We start from the raw sequence: 12,516 nt of genomic DNA, 5'->3' as shown, positions 1-12,516 counted from the left end.
TCTGCTTACATGTGAGATTTTCAAAGCTGGGAAGACCTAATCAGGGATGCTTTATCAGTGAGAATGAGCAGAGGGAAGACAATGTAAATTTTTTTTACATTTTGTGCTTGCTGCCTTCACCTGGGACTTCAGCGCTCTGCTGTCACATTCATGTCTGTTTCTCTGTTCCCTTTTTCTCCCTCAGTTACATCTTCCCCAGCATTCTCTGGCTCTGTGCCCAGTCTCAGAGTGGTTGTCACTAGTGGCAAAAAGCCACCAAGCAAGCAGGTGTTCTCTGCAACAAGTTCTCTCTTCAATGGCTTGCTCCAGAGCAGCTCTGCTTCACTAAAATGATGGAGCTGGTGGAGAGTGTGAGATTTCATGTTCGGCTCAGTCCCCTGCTCACATCTTGCAATTTCTTCCGAGAGAGAGTCACAAGAGCAGACAGCCTCTCTTCTATTTGCCCTTCATAGAAATCCCATCAGGGACACAATTTCACTACCTTGTCCCGCAAACTTTTTTCCCGATTGACATCATGCCATGCTTCTACCCTTCTTCCTTCTAGTTGCTCCTTTTAACTCTCCCAGGAAAACACAGCCATGCTTTAGTAGCTTAAATGCTTGGAATAGTTTCTCTTACCAAAGAAAATCAGTGGTTGCCCTTCTTTTTCTTCTTCTTTGACACAATGTTTCACATCTCTGCTTTTCCTTTGAAGAACAACCTTTTTAACTCCTTCAACCCTCTCCAGGGATCTGTAAGGCTCAGCTCTGGACAACACTTTTCTCTCTTCTGCACCTACTTGGAAGAGGAATCCTTCTTTCTCTGTTCCCATCACTCTCAGATAACCTTCTGCTCATGAGATGCACCTCTCATTCAGTCTCATAGAGATCTCTTCACAGAAGCCTGGCTGTCAGCTCAAGGGCAACTTAAACCAAGGTCAGCCTTTCCCCTGCCTCATTTACTTTACTTCACAATTTTTGGGAACTAGACCACTACAGTGCTTATTCTGCCTCACTACCGCATGGCAGTCTGTGAAAATAGTAATTTACAAAAACAGTTTTATCAGCCTGTTTGTTTGGAACCATCACCCCTGTCTTTGCCAGCCCTGCTCCAGTAGCTCCTCTCCTATCATGTCACCATGTAGCTGCTTTCTCCCTACCATCTCTGTCAGTGCTGCCTCATCTCCTGATATTTAAACACCCAGTGTTGTTCTCCTTCAAGAAACAATTTTTTGCAGGAAAGCAAAGCTTTTAAAATAAACCTGTGATTTCAGTGCCAAGTCTACCTTTCCAAAAGCAAATATCTTCCTTTCTTTATTCCAAACCCCTGCATCTATGGGAACAAACCGAAGTCTGTTTCCAAATGGCGTCCACCGAGATGGTCCTGTACTTTTATGCAACAGACACTATCAGACCACAGAGCTTAAGCACAAATACAGCACAGGATACATACATCCATGGCATGTCATCAGCACGAAGGAGAAAAAGAAGATTTAGCACCTTGCCACCCAGAGGGACAAAGCAATCGGGTCTGGTCGACACTGTGACAAGCCCGTGAGCCTAGCTTCCTGCAGAAAGGCAGCCCTGCCCTACTGCAGGTGTCCAGCAAGAGCAAACCCCTTTTGGAACATTTACTTAGAGGGATCTGCATGGATACAAGAAACCCGTAAGCAGTAAGGGCTCTGGCTGGTTGCAAACTTATTTAAGACCCTTTTAGCTGCCGCCAGAGGTTTCCCCACGAGCTCAGTGCCAGCAACAGCTGCAGAGAAGTAATTTGATGCAGATGCACACACACCCCTGGCCAGACCTGAGGGGGGACTGGGAGCAGCTGTGCAGGCGGAAGCAGCAGGAATGGCACAAGGCTGGGTGGCCCAGGGGCTGCTGCACCACAGCCCCCCCAGACATTTCTGCTTGAACCAACTTCAGGCATTTCCAATGGGAACGGGAATACCTCTGTACCGGGAGATTTTGCCTTCACTTAGAGAGAGGCAATGTCTCCCAAGGTACATTTCATCTTCTAACTCCTGGCCTGCCATTGTAAAGGTAATTAGAGACAAGCAGCGAATCCTTGGAAAACCTTTCTTGGTTCCTAAAAGCTCAGATTAGGTGCACACAAAGTCTCTCACAAAGGGAATGATAAGGGACTACAGAGGAAGGCACTATTAACTGCACCTCCCAAGAACTCCTTGGAGGTGGCTAGTCCTGGAGCCTATTACACAGAGCCTCCACAAGTGTTTTAACCTCACACGGGAGACATTCCTTTCTGACTTGGCTGTAAACAATATTTAATTTTCTGAGGTGCTCTTTAAAGTTGAAAGGTCCATTGTTCAGTGTCCTTTAGGACTGTTTCAGTGTGGCGAGACTAAATTTGAGAAGACTGCTCACATAAGACAGACTGGCTGGATGAAGTTTTAAGCAAATCAGAAATTCCCAAGTTACTAGACTAAGAAGTAGAACAAACAAGAAAGAAGCTGGAGGCAGGACCAAGAATGGGAATACATGGGAACACTGGAACACAAGATAGCAGCCCTCTGGTCAGTGCCAACCCTCCAGCTAGCACAGCTGGTACCCAAGCCCATACCCATATAGTTGCTTCAGGAACATTGCTGGAGGAACTACCATCTTTCTGTGATAAGGCAGACCTGAGACTACATCAAACCTGAGCACCAGAGCATATCCTCCAGCACACCATGCTCTGTGACACCAGGTAGCAATGTTCCAGCCTTCCCTGTATCTCCTAGAGGCAGCACTGCTCCCACAGTGGCAGAGCCAAGGTCAGAGAAGAGAGCTGCACTGTGCTGGTGCTTATTGCCGCTGTCACCTGAAGGGAATTGTTCACACACTTGTCTGTGCCACACTTTGCAGCTGAAAGGTTTGGCCTCTCTTCTGTGGAGGGCAGCAGGCATGCACAGGACCCACTGCTGTGGCTCAGCTGAAAGCTGTGGTCACTTTCTCTCATGTCACCTAGCAGACAGGCTTAAGGTTACTACGCATGACCACTTCAGAAAGCTACTCTACTATGAAAAACAGAGATTTGTTTGTAATAAGAGAGGAACCAGGAGTTTAGTAGGTGATATTTAGCACATCAGAATAAGCACAATACCTGCTGTGAGAGGCCCAGCAAACTGGGAGGGAAAGGAACAGAGGCAACACCTCTGAAGAGATTAATGTTTACAGTCTCTTTCTCTTGACATGTTTTGCAACAATCCAGACCGTCTCAAGTTGCTATTATTGTGGCACACTGTCTTCATTTGAGAGGGGGAAGCACTGCGGTTTTCTGAGTCTGTGCCACATTTGGTTTGCATATAATCAAATATGTTTTCAAGCTCAAAAACAGAAGTTAAATCAGATGGTTACAGGGCTTTTTACTGCACTTATTTTAGTTTTATGCCAGGTATGACAAGTATGACCTTAACTTGGAAGAACCTAAAGTACTGCTTAAAAACTTTAAGCAGACTTAAAGTCTGTTTTAACATTCTCTAGTGCTTAAAAAGAGCACCGCTTTTTGATCTATTTTGAAGTGTGCTACACATGGAAAACTTTTCTTAAAACTTCAGAAGGCCTGTACAGCTTCAGGGTTAGAGTGAAATCGAAGTACACAAGGCTGGAAAACACAATTTGTAGACCTCTCTCAGCTAACACCAGATGGTGCAGAACCACTCCTTTAAAATCTCTTTAGAGGGGGCTCCTAAAAGTAAGCTTGCTCTTACTGCTCTTGCTGCACTTTTAACACTGCTTGATGTTGCACTTTCAAATACAGTGTGTATACATGCACTGCCACAGCTGAACAGCCATGCAGACATGCAATATCAGCAGCTTTGGCAGGGCAGAAGATGCAAAAGGTTTAAACCATTGATCTTTATGTAACAGCACAGACACACTTCTAAGAAGCGGGGGCAACATGTGAGCAGGACAAAGCACCCCCAAGCTGTTTGAATGCTACATCTACGGCAGCTGGGCAGGCTTGCTAAAGCCCTGACTGCTACATGTGCCTCAGACCGAAACAGTCCTTCAGCTGCCAGTGACTTTGTAGGAGCATGGAGCACAGCTGAGCCCAAACACGCCTTTTGTCTTTGAACACCGCATCATGTCCACTCAGGACACATCAGAAAATGACTGAAAATTTATTAACGATCCATTTGCAGCACCCATCTAAACACCAACATTTAATGAGTGTCAAAACAGGATAGGAGAAGAGAGTAGGAAAAGATATGGTTATAATTAACTGGTTCTATTTATCTTAATGGGTTTGTTTATAGCAGTAGGATGTTAGTCACATTTTTGTTAATTTGTAAATCAGTTTGCAATGCAAGAAAACACGACACTATTAATAAGGCAGAAATGTGACAGTCAGCACGTGAGTCAGGTAGCTGTGCTTGTACAATCCTCAGCCACTATCCAAAGTTCCACTGTCCGAGAGAGCTCACCAGCAACAAAGGGTTCTTTTGCAAAGCACTTTTATCAGGGAACAATGAGTACATTTAGCCATCTTTGAAATCATGAAAATTAATTCTTACTAGTACATACAGTTCACAGGAGTTCATATTGTAGTAACAGAAAAACAGTACTTTGCTGCTTTTAAGCCAGAAACACGGTCCTGTCAGTATCAAAGTGAAAAAAAAAAAACCCAACACACACTTTCACAAACAAATCAAAGTGCTATCATTTAAAGTCCCGAGGCAATCTTATACTTCTACTATGCCAAAATATCTAAGAGTTAGAAAAGAAATACACATTTGGGCTGATAGTTACTCTCCTGTTTGAAAAAACTGTGTATAATATTCAAGGGAACAAAAAATTAAATCTCCTTTCACTCAGAGCAAGACAAAAGAAGATTGGCTGCATGGAGTTATAATTCAGGAGAAGTTCCATCACAAATGCAGGAATTCGTATTTTAAAAGAATTTGTTCTTCATGGGCAAAGAAGCCTGTAACCTCTCTGTAAAGCTAAAGACGGAAAATGAAAAATAGGTTAAGAACTCTGCCTGTGGCCACAAGATCCCAAACAAAACAAACACAAAAAGCCCCACGCATTGAAGGCACTGGAGCTCTTGGCAAAAGGGAAAAAAGGAGAGAGAAAGGGGTCATCTGGAAACCTTTTTCAGAGATTAGAGGCAGTTTCTTGAGAGGGGACAGATCCTTCACTTGTCACCCAACAGAGGAAAGGAGCCAGTGAGTACTAGACACGTGAGAATACACAGTTGTTTTAAGGCAGCAAGATAATGTGTTTTCAGATCCTGTCTAAAAGGGCTGAGACATTAATCCTGAGCTACAGAGACAACACCTAGATAAGAACTGAGCTGTTAATCTATTTTGTCATGAAAGACAGGAGAGAAGGGCTGAGGTGTAATTACAATTCAATTAATATTTTCTTATGACATGTGCCAACTTCTTTACCCTTCCTCTTTTCTACCTAGCAATAAGCTTCCAAGTGTTTTGACTTTAAGGCCAGCTCTATGAGGATGAGGCAGAGGAAGAGAGAAAGCAGGGGGCTGCACAGAAGGGGACTTCTTAAAGCAGAAGACTGCAGCAATTTCCACCACTGCCTGTCTGAAAACAGAGGTGTGCACAGATAGCAGAGGGTTTTCCCCTTCCCTATTTGCTGCAGCACAGAGATCCAGGAAGCTTTTGTAGCACCATATAGTCACCCAGAGAAAAAGTGGCCTGACATACACCAAAAGGTACAACGCAGTGCCACAAAACTCATCCTTCTGTAATGGCATAGCCAGAGAATATATCACTGCCAGTGTCCCCACCACTGTCACAGACATGACAAATGCACAGACACAAGAATCATGAGCTCAAGCATGCTTTGAGGCATGTTCCCAGTAGGGGTGATGGGTCAGGCTACGTTCAGCAGAGGTACGGGCTGGTTCAGACCCACTGAAATCCGATCATCCACAAACCTCACACGTCTACTGCACAAAAAAGAGGAATACCGCCTGCAGGTTTTGGCCCTCTGGCACAAGAAGGATGTTGGAAACTAGAATGAGTTCAGCCATCAAGATGCTCCCTCCTTCTCCTCCTCCTCCCCCTTCCAACACACAGATAGATACACACAAACTCTTTTTTTTAACAACCCTCTGGCACACATCAAAAACCTTATAACTAAAGGATACTTGGGGATTTCCAGAGAAGTGTAGTACTTAGTGCTGACAAACTCTCCTGCTCCAATCAAGGGCATAAACTGACTATCAATAATTTGTTTTTTGGAGTAAAGGAAAGAAATTCAGAAAATCCAGAAAAATCAGATTTCACAGGAGCCATTTCTGAATTGTGACTAATGCAAGGCACCAGCAGGATTCTGGTTTATCCTTAAGGAAGGAACCACCTGGTAATCATAACAGACACAGGGATATCAAAACCCCAGCATCTGCAAACTATCTCCTTTCCAACTCCCCACCACCACTTTTTCCAGAGCTCCTACTGATCAAACTCAGTCTTCAGATGAGAAAAGCTATTTCACACCATTGTGTAAAAGCAGCACTCTCTCACACTCAGCTCCTCTGCTAAAAGGGATTCCACCTGCCCACGGACTGCCACTTCCCCAGCCTTTGAAAAGCCACCAAGAATCCCTTGATCCCTGGCCAGCAGCATGCCCCGGCGCAGAGGCTGAGCTGCACCCACCTCCGCTCACCTGGCAGCCTGCGCTCCCAGGCGATAGCTGCAAAATCATGAGTTCTCAGACTCAACTTTCAAGTTCTCAGGCGAGCCCAGACAGGCCTCATACTTACAAAACACAAGCAACTAAGTGTTTAAAAGTTTGACTACACAGGGCTACCAAAAGTAGCATTACCGAACCTTTTTGTTTCCCCAGCCTCACACAGTCCACGCAAAGAAAAAAAAATCTCAACACTCTGCATTTCTAGATGATCACATCACAACAACACCGTGACCCACAGGGACAAGGCTGCCAGCATCACAACCCCCCCTACAAGAGCACCGTGTTTTTGTAGGAGGCATAAGGTTTTTACACAGCACTTTGCCAGGTACCACTGGCCAGAGCTTTTCACTGGACCTCCTTCAGATCACTAAAGAGTGAGAAGAAACCTATAAGCTTTGCAGGCAAAATAAAACTATCTTGCAATGTCAGCACCAACAGCCTGCTCCATCAACAGCCCAGCTGTTATTGTGCCCAAGTCATGCTAACAGTAAAGCTCACCAGCAACAGGAAATTCAACAGCACAGCTTCCACTGACACATGCTGCAGGTTCCCAGATCATCGCTGGGTGTAGACCCTCAGCAGGGTATTTTGAATTTAGCCTCTCTTCTAAGTTTTCTTCCAATGCAGTAGAGTTCTCCATACTAACTTCTGTGCCATGAGCAGTGACAAACCTGAGCTACAGAAGGCCTTCAATAAACCCGTCCCGCTCACACAAGTTTATTTTCCTTCCCTCCAAAAATCCACAATCATTCCTAGGCTACAATCTCCCTATACATTGCTCTGTGTCTATAGAGCCAGGCAGGATTCACAGAATCCCTGCAGCTGTAAGGGAAGCTACGAGCTCTTTACTATAAGGTTGCTTTCTAATTGTTAATAGAACAAACTCAAGCTATGGCAATATTGAAGTAGAAGAGAGAGGATGAACTTAAAAATTCTCGTATGTGGTCAAGGCTTTAGCTTAACACACATAGAATGTAAGGGGTATAATTCAGAAGACAGGATCTGGAGTGTTTGGGAGCCACAAGGAATGTTGTGGGTGGGTTACATCTTAGAACCAGTACAAGCCGAATCAAAACTTTCCAGCTATGGAAGCAGAATGGAACTTTCTAGGCCAGCTGAGCCCTTTCAAGTGGCAACAGGAGGTTAGGAAATACGGGGCTGAACCCACATTTCAGGTGCCATGTTTAGAAATGATTGGAGACTCCCTTGAACACAAGGTTCCACTGAAGACATCTCTGCTCTATGTGTTGCTCATGGCCATTTGATCTTAATGCAAATGTTAACAGCAAAAAAGGACAAAAATGAGCAGCACCAAGCAGACAGTCCCAAAGACATCACCTTCAACACCATCTCAGCATGTGATCAGGGACTCCCGCAAAGGTTTAAGTTATCCGTACTCTTTTCAACTTATGCATTTCCTACACCTTGCCTGGTATATGTGTAAAACACACGGGCTTCCGGGGAGATTTCTCAGTTTTGCTTAAATGCTACTTATTTATGCCTTCACAGACACAGGCAAGGTTTTGATGCGCTGGTTCAACCAAGAGCGACCAAAGTCTCTTGATTACAGCTGAGCAGGACCCACGTCAGGCACAGCCACCGACACGGTCCTTTGAGGCGGGCAGCTGCGGCAGCCCTGCCGGTCTCGGCTCCTTCCCGGCACCGGCAGCGTGCACAAGCCGATGCCGTGTCCCGGCACAGCCGCCCCGGGAGGGAGAGCTTCCCGCAGCTCTCTCTCCGGCTCCTCGGCTCGGACCTACGGCAGGACCGCGGCGCCGCCAGCACCGGCGGGGGACCCGGCTCTTCTCCCTCCCGGTCCTCCGCTCCGCTCCGGTCCGCAGAACGCGTCGGGGCACCCTTCCCGCCCACCGGGAGCCGGTCAGAGCACCGGGGGGGCTGAAGCGTCCCGGGCTGGAGCGGAGCGGCACCGCCGCCGCGCCTCCCGGTGCCCTCGGGCCGAGCCCCAGCCCGGCCGGCGGGCGAGGCCGGCGGCGCTTCCCGAGCCGCCGCACAAAGTCACCGCCGGAGTCCCCGCGGCGGAACAAAAGAAGGAGCAGGAGCGGCGGGCGCCGCGCCGGGGGCGGGCGGGGAAGGGTCGCGCCGCCGCCTCCGGCCGGGCAGGGGCGGCTGGCCGGGAGCTGCGCCCGGAGCGGTGATCCCGCCTCTCGGCCAGCCCGTCACCGCTCCGCGGCTGAGCCCGGGACACGGCTCCGGCCGCGCCGGGCGCGGAGGGAAGACGCGGGGGGCTCCATTCATTTTCGGGAGCACCGCGGGGCAGGGGCGCTCCCGGCCGAGGCCGCGCCGCGGTCTGCTCACCTTGCTCTTCACTTCCACCGCGCTGCACTCCAGATACCGCAGAGTCTGAGATTTGTTGAAACTCCGGTTCATCTTCCCGGCCCCGCTGCCTCTCCCCGTCCCGCGCCGCCGCCTCCCGCGCGCCCCCGGGCCGCCCGCACGAGCCGCCGGCCCCGCTCGCGTCGCGCTCCGCTCCCGCGGCCACTTTGTTCCCGGCGCGCGCGCGCCAACGGCAGCGGCGGCGGCCGCAGGGATCCGCGCGGGGCTCGCGCTCCGCCTGCTCCGGCGGCGGGCGGGCGCCTCGCGCCGCCGGGACACGCCCCGGACACGCCCCTGCAAGCCCGAACACTCCCTCAGGACACGCCCCCGACACAGCCGGGACACGCCCCCGACACGGCCGGGACACGCCCTCAGGACATGCCCCCGACACAGGCCGGGCCCGCCCCTCGGCGGCCGCGGCGCAGCGGCGCTCCCGGCGGGGCTGCGGCGCGGCCGGGACCGGTGCGGGGAGCGGCGCCCCGGGCGGCCGGCGGGCCCCGCTGCTGCGGCCGCGCACGGAGCACGAAGCGCACCCGCGGCTCCCCGGGTGCCCCCAGCGCCTTGTGCGCCACCGAAGAGACCCGCACAAACTTTTCCGGACAGCGCTGATTGTTCGTGAGAGAGGGTTGGGATCTGAAAAGTGCTGCGAGTCATTAATTTGAGACCACAGATCAGCAAGTTTGGAAGGGGAGTTTCCACCACGCCCTCCTTGAAATAAATCGGTGCACTGCCTCCCTCTGCTAGCAGCTCTTACTAATTAGGTAGGTTATTAATTTGAGAATCTCGAAGGAACTTCACTTCTTTACGTCTTCTGCCAAGGATCTTTTTAATTTTAACAGACCTTTTTCCTTCAGTCAGCATCTTTTAGTCACTGAGAGCCTTTGAAAGTGGTACTTTTTTTCCTACACAATCCTGCCCAAAACATCGAGTCGTGACGTACAGAGGCTCAGGACACGGCACAGACCTGTGCAGCCAGTTCTCTGCTGCTCGACTTCTCCTAGGACCGTCTGCCCATCTAAGCAAGCAGCACAAAGTCCTGGCAGACATTACCAGGCACCCATCTCTTCTCCAGGCTTGCTGGGCAGGTGTCAATGGCAGGGATGGGAATACCCAGGAATTTAGGGGCAAAAAACAAGAACTGAGTTGACTTTTCACGTGACTCCAAGTAAGAGGATCAAAGCACATGCCCCAAATACAAACCAGCTCCATCTTATTGCAAAATGGACCTGAAATGAACATTTGCCACATGTTCTGGGCTTGCACTGTGTTTGGAAGGCTTGCTGTAAGTTAAACTGGAAAAATAAAGTCTAGAGAGCTGAGAAAGGAAATGTTTGTATGAACTTGATCTTTTCCTCTTTTCATCTTAGCGTGAGCAATGCAGCAGCTTTGCTTTCCTGCTGTGATGGCCAAGGCCAAGCTGTGGAGATACAGCATCCCCGGGGTGCTCAGAGGCTGAACAGCCCTGTCGGGCTGTTTCAATGTAAAGATGGATCTTGAAATCCAGCAGCTGGACCTGTATGGTTTACTGCTTCCACATCTGCAGCAACAAGGCCTGTTCACTGGCATGAAGTTAATCAGTAGCTGAAGGACTGGTCTTCAGTCCAGTTTTTTGAAATTTTTTTTTCAATTTCTTTGATCTGCTTTTGGGGTTTGGGGTTTTTGGGGGTTTTTTGTTTGTTTGGGTGTTGTTTTTTCTGTTTTGTTTTGTTTTTTGTTGGGTTCTTTTGTGGTTTTTTTTTAAGAAACAAAGTTCTCAATAGGCAGAAACCAGCAAACAATTTTAGTCTTAAATTTGGTACTTGTATTTGTGATGCCCATTTGAGAAGTACAGATTAAAGTTGCTTGTATTTACTTTATGCTTCAGCGAGCGCAAGTGTTTCATTACCATCTCTTTTATATTAATAGACTCTTCAAACTAATAATGCCTTCTGAGTTGTGTGTAACCAGAATGAGAATGCAATGACAATGAGTTAAATATATATATATATATTTGGGTGAGATAAAAGCTGGTAAGCTGTATGAAGTAATAAAGAATGAAGATATATATTTCAAAGCATAACACAGGGGTTTATTTACCAGCAGAGCTAAAGGGATTTCCACTCTCCTTTCCCCAGCCATTGCAAATCCTGTTCATATTTCCACTACCACATGAATAGACAATCCTCTTTTTCTCATCTACCCTGTCTTTGAAGTTAACAGGTATATTGAGGACAAAAATTACTTTATTTGAGGAGCAGAGCTAATATTTTTTCTATTTCTTCTATCCTACAAGAATTTAGAAATGGTAGATTATTGCCTCTGTTTTTTTTTAAATTCACCTGTAAGAAAAGCTGCTTTTTGGCTGTTCCATTCCTTCCCAGTTTTTCAACCTTGCATGAAACACTTACAATAGAAACAAGGTGAATACACTAATATGAGGAAATATGCTTTTTATACCTCCAAAGAGGCTACTGCTAGCAAAGGTTCCTTTCAAATTACTTCAGCAAAATCTGATTTCTGCTGTTTTTTCCTCAGTCTGAGTTAAATATCCATCCTGTATCCATCCTACATAGGTCAGTGTAGACACCTTTAACCCACTCTGATCTGAGAAATGATTGGTTTCTGGAAAGCTTATTAGTTAGGCTAAAATAGGTAGTCACAGCATGAGAAACTGGCTGTATTCTTTTGTTAGTAGAAAAATAGAATATTACATAAGTATTTATAAATTATGGATGATTTATCAATATTATTTCTTAACAGCACATAATAATTTATTAAAAGTGAATGCTTCTCAATCAAGCTTCCCTGAAATCCAATTCAGTCCATTCTTGTAAATTCTCTAAGATCCACTTTTCCCCATTTCCAAATCGGTTGCAGCTTTGGTCCCTTTCCTCCAGAGCAGAGCTGAGGCACGACGGGGACAGCTTGAGAGAATTCCTTTTTCTCTTGCCTCCCTTTCCCTGCCCGTGCTGTGCTGCACCGAGCAGTGACTCCTGCTCCGTGCACCAGCAGGATCTGCAGCACTGGGGGTGCTCCCAGGCCCCCCAGCCCGGCTTGCACGAGGCGCTGCAGCCCCTGCCAGCTGTTTTCCTCCTCAGCCTCGGTCACAAAGATGGTTTTAATTTAACTGCTTTTGCTCAGCCACCTTTCAGAGTTGGTTGTTTTTTTTTTTCTCATCGCTTGCCAAGGGCACAGCATTCCTCTGACAATTTCTATAAATCTTCATCTGTTTTAGTAATCTGTGGTTACTTTACCCTGTTGCTGACCTGCAGAGCTTTTAAATCACTGTTTCTTCCTGCGTGCCCATCTCTCAGCCCTTTCTTGCAGCCTTGTTTCCAGATGCATGTGGAATGGGGTGGGGGGCACATTTTCTGTCACCCAGCCCCTTCCTGCATGCAGCACTTCACCAAATACTCTTGTTTCTTGTCCTAAACTGGGCAGGGAAGGCACAGTGTAGGGATTCTAAAAAAATATGCGTATTTTCCTCTTTTCACAGCTTTTTATTTACCAGATCAATAAAAATTGCTGCCATATGTGCCAGACTCACATTCCTGCAATGCTG

At 47.6% G+C, this 12,516-nt stretch overlaps 1 protein-coding gene across 1 annotated transcript in view; it reads right to left on the bottom strand.

Moving 5' to 3' along the window:
• PARD6G (par-6 family cell polarity regulator gamma) overlaps window positions 1–11,123 on the bottom strand; it is a 67,262-nt gene extending 56,139 nt beyond the window's left edge. The window contains exon 1 of the mRNA XM_063397857.1: window positions 8,958–11,123. Within this exon, the coding sequence (XP_063253927.1) occupies window positions 8,958–9,629 (672 nt within the window). The 5' untranslated portion in view covers window positions 9,630–11,123. The remainder of the gene's footprint in view (window positions 1–8,957) is intronic.
• Between the last annotated feature and the right edge of the window lie 1,393 nt (window positions 11,124–12,516).

The sequence above is a fragment of the Prinia subflava genome, chromosome 1 (genome assembly GCF_021018805.1).
Source record: "Prinia subflava isolate CZ2003 ecotype Zambia chromosome 1, Cam_Psub_1.2, whole genome shotgun sequence".
In the NCBI taxonomy this organism is placed as follows: Eukaryota; Metazoa; Chordata; class Aves; order Passeriformes; family Cisticolidae; genus Prinia; species Prinia subflava.
This window is presented reverse-complemented; position numbering and strand designations above follow the sequence as displayed.